The sequence below is a fragment of the Microcaecilia unicolor genome, chromosome 7, assembly GCF_901765095.1.
Source record: "Microcaecilia unicolor chromosome 7, aMicUni1.1, whole genome shotgun sequence".
Lineage (NCBI taxonomy): Eukaryota > Metazoa > Chordata > Amphibia > Gymnophiona > Siphonopidae > Microcaecilia > Microcaecilia unicolor.
The window spans coordinates 262,129,623-262,151,799 of NC_044037.1; the positions used below are offsets into that span (position 1 = coordinate 262,129,623).

The window sequence follows — 22,177 nt, forward strand, 5'->3', positions numbered from 1 at the left end:
TCAGATACAGTCAATCCTCTGTATTTGATGGTTCCACATCCACGGATTTGCTTATTCATGTGAAATAAAGAGTAACTCATTTTTTGCTATTCCTCTCAGCTAGTCACAGCCATGTGCAGCAGGCAAACATTTTTGAGACTCTTACCAGCTTATAATCGAACGAGAATAACGCCCAAGTTCCGACCTAAATCGGGAGATGGGCGTTCTTCTCACAAAAACAAATAAAGCGGCATAATCGAAAGCCGAACTTTGGATGCTTTCAACTGCACTCCGTCGCGGATGCGGACAAAGTTGACGGGGGAGTGTCGGAGGCGTGGTGAAGGCGGAACTGGGGCGTGGTTATCACCCGAACAGAGATGGGCGCCCTTCGCCGATAATGGATGCGTTTGTAGCTAGAATTTAGGGCACTTTTCCTGGACCCTGTTTTTTGACGAATAAGGCCCCAAAAAGTGCCCTAAATGACCAGATGACCCCCAGAGGGAGTCGGGGATGACCTCCCCTGACTCCCCCAGTGGTCACTAACCCCCTCCCACCACAACAAATGATGTTTCACAACTTTTTACTTTCACCCTCAAATGTCATACCCTCCTCCCAAGCAGCAGTATGCAGGTCCCTGGAACAGTTGTTAGGGGGTGCAGTGGACGTCAGGCAGGTGGACCCAGGCCCATCCCCCCCCTACCTGTTACAATTGTGCTGCTTAATGCTACTAGTCGTCCAACCCCCCCAAACCCCCTGTACCCACATGTAGGTGCCCCCCTTCACCGCTTAGGGCTATAGTACTGGTGTAGACTTGTGGGCAGTGGGTTTTGAGGGGGATTTGGGGGGCTCAACACCCAAGGGAAGGGTGCTATGCACCTGGGAGCTCTTTTACCTTTTTTTTGTTTTTGTAAAAGTGCCCCCTAGGGTGCCCGGTTGGTGTCCTGGCATGTGAGGGGGACCAGTGCACTATGAATCCTGGCCCCTCCCACGAACAAATGCCTTGCATTTATTCGTTTTTGAGCTGGGCGATTTCATTTTCCATTATCGGTGAAAAGCAAAAACGCCCAGCTCACACCTTGGCGAATAAAGCATGGGCGTCTATTTTTTTTTAAAAATACGGTTCACTCCGCCCCTTCACGGACCCGTTCTCGGAGATTAACGCCCATGGAGATAGGCGTTTCTGGTCGATTATGCCCCTCTTAGTGCGCAGCATGAGGATGGGGTTCAGCAAGGCGACTGCCTCCTAGTTCTCATGGATATCGCTGTGATAAGACAAGTGTTTTTGAAGCATCCTTTAATACATGTTTTTGCAGTTTTATGCTATTTTTGATTATTTTATATTGGATTTGTTTTTATTTATACACAAAATTATGTGTTTTATGTTGATAGTGTAATAAGGGGTTAAAATGAAGAAGAAAAGTTTTTTTTACCTGGGGAGTCTTGTGGGGGAGTCCGGTCCCACCTTGTGGGAGCGGGGGTCGTTCTGGGGCTGTTCGGGTGGTCCGGAGGGACGGGGTGTCTTCTGGGCAGCTGTGGGCCCGAAGTGAATGCCGTTTAAGTCGGCGAAGGAAGGGAGGGGAGCGTCGGAGGAGCGCTCTAGCGGGAGCAGCGCCGTCGTTTTTAGATTCCTGGGGGACGTTTGGTTACGTCCCCGGGTCAGGGGTTTAGAGGCCCGGGGTGTAGAGACGCGAGGAGTCTGTTTTGGGGCCGGCCTGCGCTGAAGAGATGGGGAGGTGGAGTGGAAACGCGACGAGTTGGCGTGCGCGCGCGTGCACGAGCGGGTGCGTCTTCCCGTGAAGGCCGAAGCCGGGGCCTAAATTTTGGCCCGGCCACGGAGGTTTTTTTGTTTTTCCTCCGTTTTTGAGGAGAGATCACCGGGACCGGAACTAGTGGGGGTCTTAGCGAAAGAGGAAATTTTTCTTTCAGGTAAGGGGGTATTTGGCCCCAAATTTTATTTTTTATATTATTTAAAATGTGATAATAGGTGTAGAGGGGCGTAGATTCTGAACGGTTTAACGGATTGGAATTCTGTTTCCAGATTTGTGTTCAGGGGGGTTAGTTTAGGTAAATTAGGGGGGGGGGGTGTAATTTTAAAATTGGGGTTTAAGGGGGTAATTTAATAGGGGGACATTTTGGGGTGCTTCGGGGGGTTTAAATGGTCCGATTTTAATAATTTCGACGTATTAGGTCCGGGAAGGGGTCTTTAAATTTTTGAATAGGTTTTTGTGGAGTTTTGGGTTTTCGGAGGAGTGTTATGGGGTAATGTTTGATTGTGGGGTAAGGAAAGGGTTAATTTGAATTCTAAAAAAATAGGGATAATGGGGGAATTTATATCCGGAGGCATGGAAATTTTGAAGTTAATTGGGAAGAGTTTAGGGGTAAAAATTGGGGAAAATATATGTTTTTAATGATTTTTAATGGGTAAACAGTTGATTAAAATGGAGAATGGAATTTTTGTTAGGGGTTCCATGATGGACAGGTGGAGGAATTCCAAATCAAGTAGAGCAACTGATTGGTTGCCTGGACGGCGGAATGTCCAGGAAAGCTCCGTTGTCTAGGCAACGGCCGAGTGGGCAGTTGGGGAGAGCTTCTGAACACAGATGGAGAAGGGTGTGTGTGAAATAGCTGTGCGAAGTGAAGGCCTACAAAGTATGGAAATGGATTAAATGACAAAGTTTAGTGAAAAAGTGAGTTTTATGGTGGAATGAAAGTGATTGAGAGGGAAACAATAAAAATTTTATGTATGAGAAATTTAATGAAAGTTGAGATAGGGGTTAAGTCTTGCGTGACTGTAGAGTGTATATGGGAAATTGAGAAGAGCAGTAAAGAAGAGTGAAGTTCTCTGTGAGAATAGAAAAAAAGTCTATTAGCATAGGAAATTTAGTCTAGGGTATTTGATTAATTTATTTTTATTATCTAGAATGGCCAGTGTATAATTTAAACCCTTCAATTAGGTATACAGAGAAAAAGTTAAGGAGTAAGGGTTTTCTCTTCAGTTACTTTGTTAAGGATAAGTGTAGGTGAAAGAAGAAAGTCTTGAAAGAAAATACTTGACCCTAAGAATACTGAACATATCAAGGGCCCCAACGTTTCAAGAAAGGTCAAAGAGCCAGCCAAGAACAAAGAAGACAACAGAGTGTGGTAAAGAAATTAGAGGAAAAAAGATAAAAAGAAAATAAACTTAAACATACTTACCGTTATGTTGTATTGAGTGGTCCAGGACCTGAAAAACAAAAGTGAAGAAAAGTATCAATTCTTTGAGAAAAGAGAAAATGAAATAGAATTGCAAATAGATAAGAGACAAAGGAGAAACAAACGTTTGAATACTTATCTGATGTTTATAAAATGATGTTTTGTTAACGAATCGAAGAGATGTTAACCTAGAAAATAGAAATTAAAGTAGTTATTTTAGGAATATATATATATTTGTTTATCTGACAAATAAATTGTTAAATTTTAAAGTTTATTGAGGACTGGTTATTTGGGTTAATAATTGTTGTACCTTATATTTTCCCTTGTTCTATCCTTATTTCCCTAAATTACCTCCTTTCCTATCACCTTTCCTATATTTTGGTGTGAACACCGTCCTTTGAGAGAAATTTTATTTGGAAATTGGGCGTGGTCTGCTCCTGAGGGGCGGAGTCCATAACAATAGGCAGCAAAAATATGTGGTGAACAGGTCTCCCAGGAACCTATCCCTTTTATTTCCATCAGATCAGTGGTTCTATATTCCCATTTTCAGTACTTGAGAGGTTTTCTAGGAACATATCTCCTGCAAATACTGAGAACTGACTGTACAGCAGTGGGTTTTGGTAAATGTTGTCTATCTGCATTTTTAGATGTTATTTATTTATTTTTTTATATTTATTAGTAAAAATTAATAGTTGACACAATGATTTGTGCTCAATTAAAACATTTTATTCCTGATATTTATTTATTTTTATGTGTTTTATATATTCATTCTTTGTGTGTGTACTGTATGGTGAAAATTGTAAAAACCACAAGACAAGAGGTCTGCAAGATCCAAAACAGCAGAAAAGAAAAGCAAACCCACGTGGTACAATAAAACAAAATTTATTAAAGCAGATACATAAAATCAGCATACAGCTTTCCTCTAATCGCCCAACATGGCCATGTTTCGCCCTCTCAAGGGCTGCATCAGGGGCTTAACATGAAACCAGCAGGAACAGTCCAATAATTTCCCTGTCTGGTTAGTGCACTGTAGCACAAAGAATAAGGCTCACAAGCAGTGAGCTGCCTTTCTGAGTTCAGTGCAATTTATAGAACAGCACATAGGGGCCCTTTCAGAAAGCAGCAGTAAGCCAAACGCAAGCTTACCGCACACTATCCCGGAACTACCGCTGGCCCGATGCGGCCACTGGCTGTAGTTCCATGTCAAGCATGCACCATTTCCGGTGTTCCGGGAATTTGTTTTTGTAGTGAGGTACTAACCCAGTGGTAATTGAGCATCGCCACACGCTGCTCGGTTACCAGAAGGTTACTGCGGGAGCCCACACCACCAGCTCAGTGGATGGCAGTAAGTGCTCCCTGCTTTTTGGACGCACAGTAAGATTTTCGTTACTGCATGGCCATTTTGGGGGGGGGGGGGGCGTTTTAACCGCTGCGGTAAAAAGGACCCTGGCGTGCAGGAAAAATGGACCCATCGCTACCACAGTGTCCTTTTCCCCACAGCTTGGTAAAAGGACCCCTTAGAGCAGATTTCCACACCCAAAGCTGGGTGACGGTTATTATGTCAGCTGATACCTGGTGTAAATGCTAGCATCCAACTCTCAGCATTTGGGTGCAGAAATTGTGCTGTCCTATAACAACGTATGCAATTTCTTGGAATGCTTCTTCTCTTCCTCTGGGCACACCCCCTTTGCAGCTGCATACTATGGCCCCTTTTTACAAAGCCGCACTAGTAGCTGTCCGTGCAGTAATGCTGACACAGCCCATTCTTTGAATGGGCCATGTATGCATTGCCACGCGGCAGCTGCTAGCGTGACTTTATAAAAGAAGACCTAATAGATTTGAGTGTCCGATGTTATAGAATATGCGCAGGAAGATGCACTTGCAAATTCTAATTACTGGAATTAACTGGAATAATTGATTGTTAGCATCAGTTTATTGCAAGTTAATTGCTTATTAGAATATAGAATCCAGGGGAATGTGTGCTGTAACTTTTTTAAAGTAGGGAAGTCAATTGTATGCATATTAATTTGTAGGTAATATGTGTATAAGTACTTTGCATGTATTTTATGTTTTTATGAGCCCAGATAAACTAAATACATGCTCACAAATGTGCACCCCTAGTAAAAAAAATATATATTTCTGTATGTTTTCTATTATTGCATAGCCAAAAAGCAAGCACCATCCTTTTCCTTTCAGTTTTATAACCCTGAGTTACTAAAAGTGCAAAATGTAGGAGCCCTTTTACTAACATAGCTTAAGAGGGCTTCACTCAGGCATCCTGCAGTAAATATGACATTTGATGTACAAACCATGCACAAAAAAATTTTATAAAATGTTGCCATGGAGGGGGCCTGTTAGGGGCAGAAGTTGGGTGTTTCTGTGCTAATCAGTTAGTGCATCTACATTACAGCATGCTAACTGATTACAGGATTTGCGCATAAGCCCTTACCGTCTACAAAATGGGTGATAAGTGGTCACATGCTAATTTGTGTTAATGGACACATGCTAACAGTAACATTACACATGGGAATTAATTGAGAAAATTGAAAATTGGCCATTTTCCATATATGGTATAAATGGTCTTAGCAGACTGGAAAAACCTGCAGTGCTCTAAGTCCAACTTTTCCTGCAGCTTGGTAAAAGGAGCCCTTAAAGTAGTATAATATAAAGAGGCCTAGAGCTCTATGCTTGAGTCAGACATGTTATAGTTTTTTTTAAGAGCTCCTTTAGTAAGGTGTGTGCACTAAGGTCCAAATGCTCAGAAGCAAATGCTGGCGCTAGAAGCCATTAGCGCCTGACTAATGCCCGCATTTGCTACTGCAAAATATTCATAGCTGGTGAGCACGTGAAATAACGAGCTCGCTGGCTCTGAATGCTAATAGCATACAAATGCATGCTAAACAGGACCATTAATATTCCTTCCCAATGCTCAGCAGGAAGCGTGCTAAACAAGGGTGCTGCTCCAACAGCAAATCCTATGCCAGGTCAGAGCTGGCGTTAGGGTTTGCAAGGGCATGGGGGAGGAATAGGGAGACCTTGTTTAGCATGCATTTGCATGCTTCCAGGTACCCCCCTCCAAAAAAAAAAGTGAGTGCCTTGTGGTCTGGTAGACCCCAGTCCTCTCCCTTTCCCCAAAATAACTAACTTGGTGGTCCAGTGGGACCTCCCACTCCCAAAACAACATGGAGCCTCCCTGCCCGATGCTGTACTGTAAAAGAAAAGGCCTGTAGGGCTGGATACCACTGAGTATGGCGGCTGTTGTGCCCCCACATCTGCTGCAGCCACATTAGAGGGGCATGATCTGTAATAAGGGTAAATGGACGGCCCTGCAAATAATACTTCAAGGCTTCCACTGCCCGCTTAACAGCTAAGCACTCCTTCTCTATTACTGCATAGTGTTGTTCTGCGGGTGTTAATTTTCTACTTAAAAACAAGACCAGGTGTTCCTCCTGCCCAAGCTACTGTAAGTGCTGTGTATATTTTGATTATATTGAGAGTGTTGGATTGATTAATAGTCACAAATGAGTAACAAGAAGAGGTTGGTGGAGGTTGAGTCAATGATTAAACAATGAACACGAGTTAGTCATTCACCTATTGAGTGAAAAAAAATGTTTCTCGTGTCAAATATATGGGACTCCACTTAACTTTACAGTATTTACTGAACCTCTATGTAGATTGCATTTGCATTCATATATTTTGTGTATATTGTGTTTGTGATTTTTTACACTCGACAGAGTGCAGGCTCATATTTGTTTTGGCAGTCATCCATGTAGGCGGCAGCATAATCCTGATGCCACCGCAGAATATGGTCCGCTAATTGTTGGCAGCCTGCAGCCGCCCCATTCAAGCCAAAAGGCATCCTTTTGAATTGGAATAAACCCAAAGGTGTACTAAAGACTGTTTTAGGTTTTGCTTCTTCTGTCAAAGAAATTTGCCAGTACCCTTTAGTAAAATCAAGGGTGGTCAGATATTGGGCTCGCCCTAACTTATTCAGTAATTCGTTGATGAGGGGCATGGGGTAAGCATCAAATCTAGTGATAGCATTAACCTTCCTAAAGTCAATGCAGAATCTTAGGGATCCGTCTGATTTGGGCACAAGAACTACTGGGTTGGACCAGGGACTGTTAGATTCCTCTATTACCCCTATATCCAGCACCTCCTGTACCTGTCTAATAATTTCCTGTCACCTGGCCTCGGGCACCCTGTAGGGCTTCTGATGAACAATCCTCCCTGGCTCTATATGAATGGAGTGTGTAATTACATGAGTTTCCCCCAGAAGGGGATTAATGATGTCCTGAAATTCCTCCAACAGGGTCTCTACAGCTTGCCTCTATTGGAGTAGGGAAGACCCAATGACTGGTGCCCCCTCTCTTGGAGGTCACTAAGCTGGGGTCCCAGGTCCTCTTCCGAGGCAGCCACCATTCCTTCCCACTCTATCCATGGACGCAACACATTTATATGATATGTCTGGTTTTTCCCTTTCTCATTCTTAACTCGATATGACCAGAGACCTACTTTCTCTTTTATCACAAAAGGACCCTTCCATTGGGAGGTGAACTTATGGGGGTCCAAGGGAATCATTACTAGGACTTTAACCCCTACCTGAAAATTCCGGACCTTAGTACCCTGGTCCTAGTATCCCTTCTGTGTCTCCTGGTGCTTCCTTAGATTACCCTGTGCATAATCAGAGAGGCGGTGTAACCTAGCCTGCAATTCCTTTAAATATGTGCTTACAGTATGGGGGTCATCTACCTTCCCCCCACTGCTCTTGTATAATATCAAGAATTCCCCGGGGTAATCGCCCATACACTAATTCGAACGGGGACACCCCCAACGACGCCTGAATGTTCTCCCTGCTGGAATATAGAGCAAATGGGAATAACGGATCCCAATCCTCATATTGACGGTTCAATCCCTCCTTAACATATCTTTGAGGGTCTTGTTAAACTGCTCCATTATGCCATTAGACTGAGGGTGGTAAGCTGAGGTGGTAATGTGCCGAATGCCAAAGGCCTCCCAGAGCTGTATGATATAAAATTAGAACCATGGTCCATGAAGACCTCCCTTGGGAAGCCCACCTCACAGAATAGTTTCACAAACTCACTGGCAATCCCCTTAGCTTTTCTATTACGTAGGGGTATGGCCCAGGGGAACCGCGTAGCTTTATCCATAATGACCAAAATGTAAAGGAATCCTCTTGGGGTTCTAATAAGGGGTCCAATGATGTCCATGGCCATGTTAGACATGGGTTCCTTTTTGATAGGCAAGGGTAACAGCAGGGCCTTTGGGGAAAAATGGTTTGCAAGCTTCTGGCATTGGGGACAGCTCTGACAATAGTCCTGCACTTCCCGATGTACCCCAGGCCAATAAAAATGTTCCAGCTCTTGCTTCAATGTATTTTGGGAGCCCTTATGGCCCGCTAAGGGATGATCATGGGCCCCCCTAAGGATGATTCTCCGGAACACCCTGGGGATTACTAGCTGTTGCCTAACGGTCCCTCCCGGACCTCTCTATGCAATATCTAATTTTCCAGCCTAAAGTGTGGAAAACTCCCAGAAGGCCCTCCCGCCATTTGCTCAAAAGCCCTTTTTAGAACAGGATCCTCTCTTTGCTCTTGCGCAAAAGCAGGGAATCTTTTTAACACTTCCTCGGGGATCCATGGCATGACTTCCCCCTTACCTATTTCCCTCATGGCCCTCACTCGGTCCTGTCTCTCCAAGAGCTGGGTTTCCTTCGTTGTCCTCCCTTTCCTGGAGCCTCTAACAACTCTTCATGAAAGGGAAATATTTGCTCCAGGGAGTCACCACCTGTGGGGTCTGCTTCTGCCTTGGCCTTCTGAGCCTAGCCCGAGTGGTCACCCACCCATGTAATTCCTTCAGACATCGGGTAAAAGGGCCCCAGTCTTTTCCCAATATCAGGTCAAAAGATAATTTTGGTAACACGGAAAAATTCAACTGGATATGCGGTAGCGGCCCCATGAATGCACTTAATGCGTACAGTGCCACAATACCTCCCCCCACCCTCTTTAATGCTACTCCTTATCCTATTCCACAAAGACCTGGATAACATGGATTGGTTAGCCCCAGAGTCCAAAAGTGCCTTTACTGAGATTCCCTCCAACTGGACTTCGTGGAAGAAAAAGGATTCCTGGTCCCTTCCTATTTGACCCATGAATCCTACTTTTTCTCTACAATCCTGGAGGAAATGACCCCCCTTCCCACACTGGAAACACCTTCCCCCTCTTGGCTGGGGCTCCGGGGTCCTCCTTCCCTGCTCTCGCTCTTTTTCCTGGGCTGGGGAGGCTATCTGGCCCAAAGGCCCTTTGCTGTGAGTGGAAAAGGAATTAAGGGGGAGTTTCTCTGCTTCTTAATACAGCTCTGCTCCACTAGTCACGTCCTCTAGGGAGCGAGTTCCTTGCCTAATAAGCCACTCTCGCACAGAACTGGATATAGCGAAGAGGAATTGTTCCACCGCTATCTCCTCTATCACCTGTTCTGCCGTTTTCTTATCTGGCTCCAACCACATGCAAGCCAGATCTTTGAGTTTTTGTGCTAAGGTCCGGGGTCTCTCTTCCCACCTTAGGGCTGTCTCCTGGAATAGTCTCTGGTAATAATCCTTGGTTAACCGCAGCCTACTTTTAATGGCAGGAATAACCTGTCCATAGTTCAAGGCTTGGGCGAGGGACATGGCCCTATAGGCCGCTAAAGCCTTCCCAGTTAAACAGCTGGCCAGCCTCACAGCCCATTGCTCCGGAAGCCATTTTACGGCCCTTGCAATATGCTCAAAAGTCACTATAAAGTCCTCCACATCATCCTTTTCTCCTATCTTGCCAAAAGACAAAGACCCATAGGTAGCAGGCCCTACCACCATAGGGGAATTCTCAGGAGTGACGGGTGTTGCGACTTTCTATATCAAGTCCTCCATCACCTGCATCTGGGCTTGCAGGGTTTTTAAGATGAGTCCCTTCTGCTCCCTCATAGCCTCCACCACCTGGTGTAAAGCCTGCTGCGAGCCTTCCTGTTGCTTCTGAAATTGGGCTGCCATCCAATGCAGCAACTCCTTCTGCTCCATCTTCGGTGGCGAAGATCCTGTAAAGCAAATTGGCTGGTGGTAATCGGTTCACCGCCAGTTGATTATTACCATGAGTTTAAAATGCTAGCGTGGCTTTGTAAAAGACCACCTTAGGGCCCCTTTTACAAAGTGACGGTAAGCCCAACTCGGGCTTTCCACTCACTAAAAAGGAAGTACCGCTGGACTACCGCAGCAGTCCAGCGGTAGTTCCCAACACCAGAGCACTCTCATATCCAGTGCTACAAAACTATTTTTGCCAGTGTGTATCTGGCAGTAATTGGCAGTGCCGTGCACTGCCTGGTTAGCGCAGGAGCCATTACCGCCACCTCAATGAGTGGCAGTAAGGGGACCCCCTGAAATGACCGCATGGCAAGTGCTTCACTTGCCGCACGGTCATTTCCTGAAAAAAAGAAAGACCTACCTTTTACCCCACTATGGTAAAAGGGGGCCTTGGCACGTGTCAAAAACAAAGCCAATGCTAGCACAGGCCCCCTTTTGCCGCAGCTTTGTAAAAATATCCCTTAGTTATTTTGAGGTATCTGAATTTTTTTCCTTCATGTTTGAATCCTTTTTCTGAAAAGTGTGCACTGTAAATAATTGTGGCTCTTAACTGTTTCTGCTTTGCTGGTGAACTGGTTGTGAGTTTTTTTTTTGATGATGATGTGAATAGATTTTGGAAAGAATAGGTTTTTCACATTCAATACCGTTTCCAGTTTATGCTTATATAGTTAGAGGCAAATTTTCAAGCAGAACAAAAGAAGTTATTATGGTCAATGGAATATGAGATGATCATGAAACCTACAGTATGTAAAAAAAAAAAAAAAAAAAAAGCATAGTGGTGTCTATCATTACCTATAATACATTGCAGGACATATTAAACCTTACAGCAAGAAATATTACATGGATAATGGAAAAAAATTAGAGCAAGGTCTATCTTCCAAACCTCCCATTTTTCAAGTAAACCCCATGTCATCCCTCATTTTGACAACTATACACATCTTACTGTGTTATCCATAGCTGGATAGCAAGATAAACTGTACTCTATGGTTAGAAGCTATATCATTTTCAAAATTTATGCTATTAGTATCTTTTTTTCCAGCAGCTCTTATTTTTCAACAATGTCATTTCTTATTAAAAGGCTTAAAATTCTGCTGACGTAATATCAAAACTCAGCATCATGAGAGCAGCAAATAAAGGGGTATGTTTACTAAGGTGCATTATCGTTTTTAATGCACCTTTAAAGTTAAGGCGCATTAAACGCTAAAACGCCTATACATTTCTATGGGCGTGTTAGCGTTTAACACGCGTTAAGCATTAACTCGTGTTAACAACGTTAACGTGCCTACAGCACACCTTAGTAAACATAGGCAAAAGACCTTTCTGAGCTGCACGTCAAAAATGTCTTCTGTATAACATAACTGGGTACTTTTAATATTTGAGCAACTACTTATAAGGATAGCCAACATGTATATATGAATGTATGTGTTCTTTATTATTTTTTGCAGATCCTAAGGAAGTAGAATTCAAGTGCCCTGTGAATCATGTTGCTTGCCTCGATACAAACACGTGTATTCATCTTTCCAGACTGTGCAATGGTGTACCTGACTGTATAGATGGCTATGATGAAGGAATGCATTGCCGAGGTAAGTGGAAATGGATGAGCAGAAATTTGTGCCCTGGACTTTCTATGCAATTAGTTCCATTTATAAAGTTATCCAGAATATTGATTTTGAGGAGTAGGGAGGTTTATTCTGGAAACTTTATCAAGGCTTGTTATGTACCTTCTGATTCCTATTTTTAGGCACATTTCACACAAAAGTGTGGTGTCATCCTTTTATATGCCCATGTAATGCCCCCCCCCCCCCCATGACAAAATGTTGCAGTAATTACTGGAATAAGTTATTATAGTTCTCATACTGGGTGAAAGAATTATCTAAATAGGTAACTGTGGATGTTAACATTTGTTCCATTATAGCACTTGAATATTTGATACCGAATACTGCTTGGGATCATGTTTCCTTATAAGGGGGGGGGGGGGGTTGATTCTTCAGGGAGAGCCTGAGGAGGTCTTGATGCTGCTGGGAGGCCTGTAGAAGTCTTGATGCTGCTGGGAGGTCTTAATAAATGATGGGGTGTCTAGTGCTGGAGGGCTTGAGCTGGGGTGAGGGGGACCCTGCTCTGCAGGACTGGGAGCATTAGGCTGCAGGAATAGCTCAGCATGCAAGGTGTTCTGCAAACAGCGTTATTCTTCTAAAATGGGATTCAGCAACCTGCAATACTGAGATCAAACTCTTGGCAGCCATTTTGAAGCGGCACTGGGAGCAAGAGATCTGCGACAGTGCTGGGCAGTAAAGAGGGGGCTCTTTCCTGACCCAAAGAGGCCACTAGATCACCAGGGCATGACGATAAGGTACGGGAGGGGAGGATACCTTGAGGCCCGCCAGCCTGCTCATCCATCCACAAACCTGGAAAAATGGGCAGGATGGCAAAACCCACTAAGATGCCCCACTGTGTCGTGTGTCCTCAAAAAGGACACGTGTCTGGGTAAAACCAGACATATGGTAACCCTAACCACACCTTGATGAATCCCCCCTTAAGATAGGGAAAAAATAGGAAGGAGTTGAAATGATAAAAACAAAACACTGCTTTGTCCAAGGTTAATCTTCACCAGCTTTCTTGTTTTGAACCAACACTCAAAAAAACTTGAAATTTAAGATCCTATTGTGATTGTTCAATCAAGCACCTAGGAACCTACTCTTAAATTTTGATCAGTTTTCTACCTTCTTATCTGCTTTGATCTTGTTGGGTTACTTCCCACTTATTGTCTTTAGAAATTTAAGTTTACATGTGGCAAAATTAGAACCCATCCATATTGCAGGACATACATTTGATTTAGATTTAGTTCCTGTTACAGAGAACAGCCAGTCTCATATGACAAATTCTGATGTTTCCCCATTGGTTCATTGATCATTCTCTTTTGACTTGCACTATTAAACTTCCTTAAAAGAATATTATATTCAGTTGGAGCAGGACTAATGTCTTGGATTTTATCAAGGAAGTATCAATGTAATTGAATGATCAAGAGTTTGGTACTCCAAATAAGTGGAGAAAAGGTGTTTATTTTCAAAGCTCTATTCTTACTTTAGACATCTGAAAACTAGCATTTAGATGTCTATATTACATGGACATCGAATCACAATTTTATAAAGGTAGGATATAAACATCCAACATTACAGAATGTTCATATAGCAAGGGGCTGTGGTCTGGGTATGTTTTGGGTGGGACTAGTAAGGGCCCAAAATATGGACATCCAACTACAATAGAAGAGGAAGGTTGTTACTTAGACCTGATATAGGCACATTCAGGTTACAGAATAATGATCTTGTTGAGCAGCTGTCCACTGGATGACTAAAGACATGACATCTTTAATCCCCCAGTGGTTGCTGTCCTCCTCCCTCTCACCTGAAAGTGAAACCTACACGGGATGCCAGAGTCTATGACAGCTACAAGTATTATGGGTATTCTAACAGAGCCCTAAGCAAGTCTGAGGAGGATAAAATAAGGGTACTGAACGAGTAAGGGTTAGGAGTTAAAAGCAGCATCAGAAAGGTGGGCTTTTAGCCGTCTTCAAATCTAGGCTAAAAGCCTAAATTTTTGATGCTGCTTTTAACTCCTAACCCTTACTCATTTGTTCAGTACCCTTATTTTATCATCCCCACCTTAGTAATTCCCTTATCTCTTATTTGTCCTGTTTGTCCTAATTAGATTGTAAGCTCTGTCGAGCAGGGACAGTCTCTTCATGTTCAAGTGTATAGTACCTCGTACATAAGTACATAAGTAATGCCACACTGGGAAAAGACCAACCAGCTTATTTTCGAAAGAGAAAAACGTCTATAGTGCGACCTAAATCGGGAGATAGACGTTTGTCTCGCAAAGGCGCCCAAATCGGCATAATCGAAAGCCGATTTTGGGCGTTTCCAACTGCACTCCATCGTGGAAACGAACAAAGTTGACGGGGGCATGTCGGAGGCATGGTGGAGGTGGAATTGGGGCATGGTTATCAGCCAAGGAGAGATGGGCGTCTTTAGCTGATAATTGAAAAAAAAAGGCGTTTTCACCGCGATTTTGGGTCACTTTTTTTGGACCCTTTTTTTTCATGAACAAGTCCCAAAAAAGTGCTCCAACTGCCCAGATGACCACTGGAGGGAATCGGGGATGACCTCTCCGGACTCCCCCAGTGGTCACTAACCCCCTCACATCAAAAAAAACCCCACTTTAAAAACTTTTCCAGCCTCTATGCCAGCCTCAAATGCCGTACCCACCTCCATGACAACAGAATATGTTTGATCCTCTCACAGCCTTTCCATGGGTCAGATGTGGCTCTCGGGTGCACTACAGGGTCACATCAGCATTGCATTGTGGTTGGTGTAGAGTATTGGGCTCTGTGATTTCATTAGCTTGTGTTACAGTCTCATGATGTTGGTAGATGGTAGGCTCTTCTCCCATGGTGCTTTTCCCCCTGCCTACTGGGTCAGAGTGTGCCCTGTTGTGTTTCCTGTTGTAGTCCATGCGGTAGTGGCCATTTTTGTAAGCCAGTTTTAGTTCACTTTCCTGTATTAGCCACGTTAGACAACTTAGTTCTTCCCTTGAGAAAGAGGGCATTGTACAGCATTCTGCCAGCTCTGACCTACTGCTCATCTCAGTACCAGGGAGACTCGTTTCCAGTGGGGCACAACCTCTTATCTGCAGTTAACTGTGAGTAAACGCGGTTATTCCAAAAAAGGACGTTTTCAGAGAGATTAGTCTTCAGGTGTCAACTGGTGTGCCAAGGTTATATAGCAGCAACCAGTCCTAGAGGCCTGCGTGTATGCAGGTCCCTGGAGCACTTAGTGGGTACCGCAGTGCACTTCAGCCAGGTGGCCCCAGGCCCTTCCCCCCCCCGCACCTGTAACACTTGTGCTGGTAAATGGGAGGCCTCCAAAACCCACTGTACCCACCTGTAGGTGCCCCCTTCACCCCTAAGAGCTATGGCAGTGTTGTAAATTTGTGGGTAGTGGGTTTTGGGGGAGGGGGGTTGGAAGCTCAGCACCCGTGGTAAGGGAGCTATGCATGTGGGAGCTTTTTCTGAAGTCCACCGCACTGACCTAGGGTGCCCAGTTGGTGTCCTGGCATATCAGGTTGGCCAGTGTACTACGAATCCTGGACCCTCCCATGACCAAATGGCTCGGATTAGGACGTTTTTGAGCTGGGCGTTTTTAGTTTCCATTATCGCTAAAAAAACCAAACGCCCAGCTCAAAAACGTCCATTTTTTTCAAAAATATGGTTTGGCCCGCCCCTTCACGGACCCGTTGTCGGAGATAAACGCCCATTGAGATAGGCTTTTCCGTTCGATTATGCCCCTCCAAGGGTCCATGGAGCCCAGCATCCTGTCCACGACAGTGGCCAATCCAGGCCAAGGGTACCTGGCAAGCTTCCCAAACGTACAAACATTCTTTACATGTTATTCCTGGAATTGTAGATTTTTCCCAAGTCCATTTAGTAGCAGTTTATGGACTTGTCCTTTAGGAAACTGTCTAACCCCTTTTTAAACTCTGCCAAGCTAACCGCCTTCACCATGTTCTCCGGCAACGAATTCCAGAGTTTAATTACGCGTTGGGTGAGGAAAACGTTTCTCTGATTTGTTTTAAATTTACTATGCTGTAGTTTCATCGCATGCCCTCTAGTCCTAGTATTTTTGGAAAGCGTGAGCAGATGCTTTACATCCACCTGTTCCACTCCACTCATTATTTTATATACCTCTATCATGTCTCCCCTCAGCCGTCTCTTCTCCAAGCTGAAAAGCCCTAGCCTCCTTAGTCTTTCTTCATAGGGAAGTCGTCCCATCCTCGCTATCATTTTAGTTGCCCTTCGCTGCACCTTTTCCAGTTCCATTATATCTTTCTTGAGATGCGGTGACCAGAACTGAGCACAATACTCAAGGTGCGGTCGCACCATGGAGCGATATAATGGCATTATAGCCTAGTAGTTAGTGTAGTGGATAGTAATCCAAGGGATTACTATCCAAGGTTCAAATCCCATTTCAGCTTGTGTCCTTTTTTTTTAATTGTAAGCCCAACATGGATAGAAAAATACCAACTGCAAACCTGAAGGCTATTGAAGTGGTGTACATTCAGGTACAGTAGGTATATATATTTTCTTTTTTTCTGGAGAGCTCACAAATAAAAGTAAGATTCACAAACAACTGAAGTGGGATTTGCACCTGGGTCCACTAATTCTCAGTCCACTGATCTAATCATTAGGCTACCCTTCTGCTTTGCACGGATGCCTATGTGGCCATTTTATTAGATGGGTGTTCCTATGCTGCTATACAGATCTCTCTTGTTTTGCCTCATTCATAATCTGGGCATTCCAAAATGTAAAATGGATGTTCATGCTTGACATTTACAGCATATGGACATCCATCTCGCATATTTTCAAAAATGCCACTCCACATGAATGCAGATGACAGTAGATAAAGTTGTCCCTATGAATCTACATGTGACCCAGATCTGGTACTCAGCTTCTGCAAGGCTTATTAGATGGTAAGAAAGAATTAATACATTTACATAATATTGTGTCCATCTGAGAATACAGGATCTCTATTACCTTGGAAACAAAAATTTAAGGAATTCAAACATGCAATGCTAAAGGCTAAAATATAATTGTCTGCTGTTTTAATAATGCAGATTGCTTTACTAAGGTAACAATACTCAGTAGGGGAACTACCGCTCAAAAAATCCAAAATATCAAACAAGAAAAGAGCGGGTTTATATGAATGGGAACCCTGTTCAAAAACAGTGATAAGGAAAAGTGGAAAGGACCTCAGATAAGTGATATACACTACTACTACTACTTAGCATTTCTAAAGCGCTACTAGGGTTACGCAGCGCTGTAATGCTGAACAAATTGTGCTCTACATGAGCGTCACTACAAATCAATCACTGGTCACTTTCTCACCATCCTCCTATGTGCTCAAATTTTGTAACAAAGAAATCAAATATTAAATATCAAATATTAAATATCAAAAGCTACATTGCCCATAATGTTAAATATCACTTAGCTGCAAAGCAATCGCTATCGGGCTTCCCTGCCCATCGGACCCGTTTCACCACCACAGGGCTTCTTCAGGGGCAAACGGGGGGACCCTCAGCATGACCATACTTTGACAACTGGACAATCTTGCCTACAACATAAAGCACAATTAATTAAACACACTGAAAGAACAAGGACCCACTCAACCCAAACCAAAATTCCTAATACTTACAGACTACCTTCCAGACTCCTAACTCTGTGTGTGGAAGCAAAAAATAGCACACACCAGAAGGGCTTACTGCCCCACCCAGTGCTACCTGCTAAATTAATCTTAAAAACCACCTACACACACATATCTCAAAACCATCCACCAAACAACAATTATACCTGTCTTAAACATACATTTCAAATACTTACAAACTACCATCCAAGACACTGGCTTTCTGTAAGGAGGCAAAAAGTGGCACACACCAGAAGGGCTTTATCCACTTAAATACCTTACTGCCCCACCTAGAGTTACCTACTTAATTAACCTTAAAGGAACCACCACACACACATATCTCAAAACCACCAAACAAACAAAAGATATACCTATCTTCAACACACAAACACAGAAACAATTCAACATCAAACATCCACTCTGAGAACTCACAAAAATCCCACATTCCACTAGCTACATGACCTACCCTCATAATGTTCAAAACCAATTGTCTTATTAAAAAAATACTGTCCATTCCAACTTGGTGTTTAAACCCTGCGGTTCAAGAGAATAGAGATGAAATATCCATTGCTGTTCAAGAGAATAGAGATGAAATATCCATTGCTGTTCCAACTGTAAGAGATGTCGATTCAAATCTCCACCCAGCTCAGTTGGAAGTACCCAGTCTAGAACTCTCACAGTGAAGTCATTGAAAACATGCAATGCACTATGGCAATGAGCCACAAGAGGAGCTCCTGTTTTCTGAGGGCAATACTGGATCTATGTTCATTAATACGAATGTTCAATGATCTAGTCGTTTTGCCCACATATATCTTCCCACAAGCGCATTGCAGCACATATATGACATGTGTAGAATGGCAATCCGTATTAATGAACTGATAGTCTGCAAGGGGGCACCAGAGACCCTTGGCACCTCCCTGGTTGTGACAAGTTATTTGCAAAGCCCTGTTTATATGTCAGCAAGACATGCAAGGATGACGAGCTTCCCTGTATCTTTTCTCTTTGCTAGCATATTTCCCATCCTTTCTTAATCCTCCTCACAATGACATTGTTAGTAAACATATAGATATAGATAAAATATGTATCTAAATCTATATATATTTATATATGTTTACATTTCTTTTAATATAGGCAGTGCCTCTGTTAACCAAATAAGGGCTTTTCAATAAGAACCTCTGTTGTTGTTGTTTTGGGGGGGAAGATATTTTGGAAGTAAAAAATTAAATCAACAAAAAATGAAACTAATTTTCCATTTTGATTATGCAGAAGAAGCAAAAAGCATTATTGCATCCATTAAAAATACAATAACACCTCATTTGAAAGTGCCAAAGATCCTCAGGCAAAAATTGATCTTGTTTGAGTTGTCTCAAATCAACTTACATGAAAAATTGGATCTGTCAAATGCACTGGTGTCAAAACTCTATTTTGGCTAAGTTTTCTGCTGCCAAACCTTTGTGCAGGCCCAAATGATTACTAAATCTGTTACTGAATCTTTGACAGACATGACATATAACTTGAATTAAAGGCTAGCAATGAATAGCACAACTGGCTACCTTTTATCTACTTTCATAGAGCAATGAATAATCTGATTCATCAATTGCTCACTATAATTTAACTGCAGAGCTTTTTATATAATGTATGTATTTTTGTAACCTGCTTTGCTGTTAGGCAGACCATAAATATTTAATTAGATAAATAAACTGAGAACATTTTTGATAAACGTAAAACTGAACAAGACTTTTAAACTATATTTCAGTTCAGCGTTGCTGTAGGTTTAATACATAGGCTATCCAAATTGAATATGGAGGTTTTTCTGACCTATGAGTAAACAAGTTGCCCATTGAAAGCTAGATTGTCTGTGCTACAGCATTGAGCACTAGGGGCTTCTGAGATATTTCCCTCCTAATTTTTTAATTATTATTAAAGTATCACAGAAGTACTAGAACAGAATTAGCGCAGACTTTGTGTTGAAGCCTAAATTTAAGCAGGTTTAAAAATGGGATCCATCTTAAATTGTATGATTCTCGTGCTATAACTTGGGACCTGATATTAGGTACCAAGGTCTTGATTAAGTAAATGGTGCTCAAAAATCAACACTAAAAAAATTGGCATTCAATGCTCAAAGTATGCATAAGTTATTGAATACTAGCACTTGCACATGTCACAGACACCATTAATTGGCAGTTATGTGCCTAAGAGCTAAGCACTATTCTATAATATACATGCTAGAGGTTTTTAGTGCATAATCATGAATGGGGTACACATGGTGAAGCATGGGTGGACCATGGGCATATCAACCAAATGATGCATGCAATTTAAAGAATGAATCCAGTTGTGCATGTGGCATGGCAAAATTAGGCACACCATTGTCCTATCATGACTGGGTGTGCCTAAAGATAATCAAATGTCATTATATGGTGCATTACAGTAGCCTGAATGAGCACCTGACTATTAATGCATGTACAAATATCAAACCAAAAATCTCACTGAAGGCCAAAGTAGCAAACAAAAGCTCTCCTATTTTGGTCACATCATGTGAAGCGAGTCCCTTTAAAAAGACATCATGCTTGGAATGGTTAGTGACAAAAGAAAAGGAGGCTGCTCAAGAATTTGCTGGATAGATACTATCAAGGAAGATACTGGAATGAACAAGCAGAACTGAAAAAAGTTGTGAGAGATCGGAATGCATGGCGAATACTGATCCACAGAGTGACCGAGAGCCACTCGCCTGATCAGAAAAGGAAGGAAAGAAGCGAATATCAGCAAAGTATCTTGATCCAAAACTGATCTTATAGCTCTATTCCATTTCAAAAAGAAAAACTGTAACTTAACAGCAAAAAGATCTGTAAATCTATATATAATTCTGAATCCAACAAAATACACAAAACTATAAAACTAAAACTGAAAGACAACTACCTGAACTTCCAAAAGCACCTAAAGGCCCACCTATTCAAAAAACACATCTCCGTCGACCCATTGAACTTCCTAGGGAACCACTCGGTCCTAAATCTGGAACGGAAAAAACACAAACCTAAACTGAAATCCTACCTTGACTTGCAATGATCTCAGTTACCCTCATCCCATTCCTCACCTCGAAGCATGTTTATCCGTTCAGAACCCACCGAAGTCTTAACCAATTCAATACCCCAGTGTGAGACCTCTAAAGACTCTAGCTGTTTCCATCGAATGGCTAACCCCACACACTACATTGTAACCACCCATTGTTCCTTGTAAGCCACATTGAACCTACCAAAAGGTGGGAACATGTGGGATAGAAATGCAATAAATAAATAACTGTTGAGAATGTAGATGCTGACTTTGAGTAGTTAGTCAAATAGTATGAGATTTTCATGGATTAAACTTAACCAATGGGCAACTTCAGCAAGGCACCTGTTAAATGGAGATAAAGCTGGGGAGAGAGCATCAGCATGATAGACCAATTGCATACCATCAAGAAAAAAAAAAAATAACCAGTGATGCCTATGGACTGAACTAAGTCAATGAATGAACTCAGAAAAAGAAGAGAGTGAAAACTGATACCTAATATTCAATAAGGAAGCCAAAGTTTAGGGGAACTGCAGTTCAGTAGCTCATCTTGGATTTTCCTCTCACTTGTACCCCAGGTAAATATTTTGAAGCAATTCAAATTAGACAGTTAAATGACTGAGGTTCAGGCAAGTGTTTTCTTTTTCTTGCTTTTGGTTTTAACTGAAGTCAATGACAGATATGTTCTTATCACTTTCTCTTCTCAGTTCCAGACATTAGTGACATCAAGGCTCCGATTATCCAAAAAAAAATATAATGAATATCATATAAATTGTAATATTACTGACACTGTATTATACTATTCTGCATGAATCCTAATGAAAATAATAATTAAAGGGTATCCATGTGACTTTACCTAGACATGGAGTGCCTCTGAGACATTAATTTTCAATTAGAATGTGATTTTTTTTCATCCAACGTTATCAATAGGAATTAAACAAAATAAAACATGGAAAAGAAAATAAGATGATACCTTTTTTTATTGGACATAGCTTAATACATTTCTTGATTAGCTTTCGAAGGTTGCCCTTCTTCGTCAGATCAGAAATAAGCAAATGTGCTAGCTGACAGTGTATATAAGTGAAAACATTCAAGCATTACTATGACAGTCTAACAGGGTGGGAGGATGGGGGTGGGTAGGAGGTATGCATGGGGATATCAAAGCATATCATTGATATTCTAACAGGATGGGTGTGGATAGGTGAGGGGTGGGGTGATCAACAGAGACATACAGCTCTATGGTTTATAATGGGCTAGGAACCCCAGATCCTTGTTAAGTCCTTTCTGTTGGGTATTAAAATATTCAATCATTCTGACTTCAAAGGTCTTACGTTCTTGTATGGTTTTAAAGTTACCTTTCAGTATTCTCACTGTGAAATCACTGGTACAGTGTCCTGGTTCTGTGAAGTGCTGTCCCACCGGGATGGGGGCCCTACTGGCTGTATTGTTCATGTGATGTCTATGTAAATTGAATCTTGTCTTAAGCATCTGGCCTGTTTCTCCAATATAGCATCATTCGTTACATTTTTTACACTGAATGATATATACCACATTGGAAGATGAGCAAGTGAAAGATCCCTTTATGTTGAATATCTTTC

The 22,177-nt window shown here is 42.4% G+C and overlaps 1 protein-coding gene across 1 annotated transcript in view; it reads left to right on the top strand.

Moving 5' to 3' along the window:
• Positions 1-22,177, top strand: part of LRP1B (LDL receptor related protein 1B) — a 1,639,960-nt gene that overhangs the window by 130,760 nt on the left and 1,487,023 nt on the right. The window contains 1 exon segment of the mRNA XM_030210865.1: positions 11,748-11,885. Within this exon segment, the coding sequence (XP_030066725.1) occupies positions 11,748-11,885 (138 nt within the window).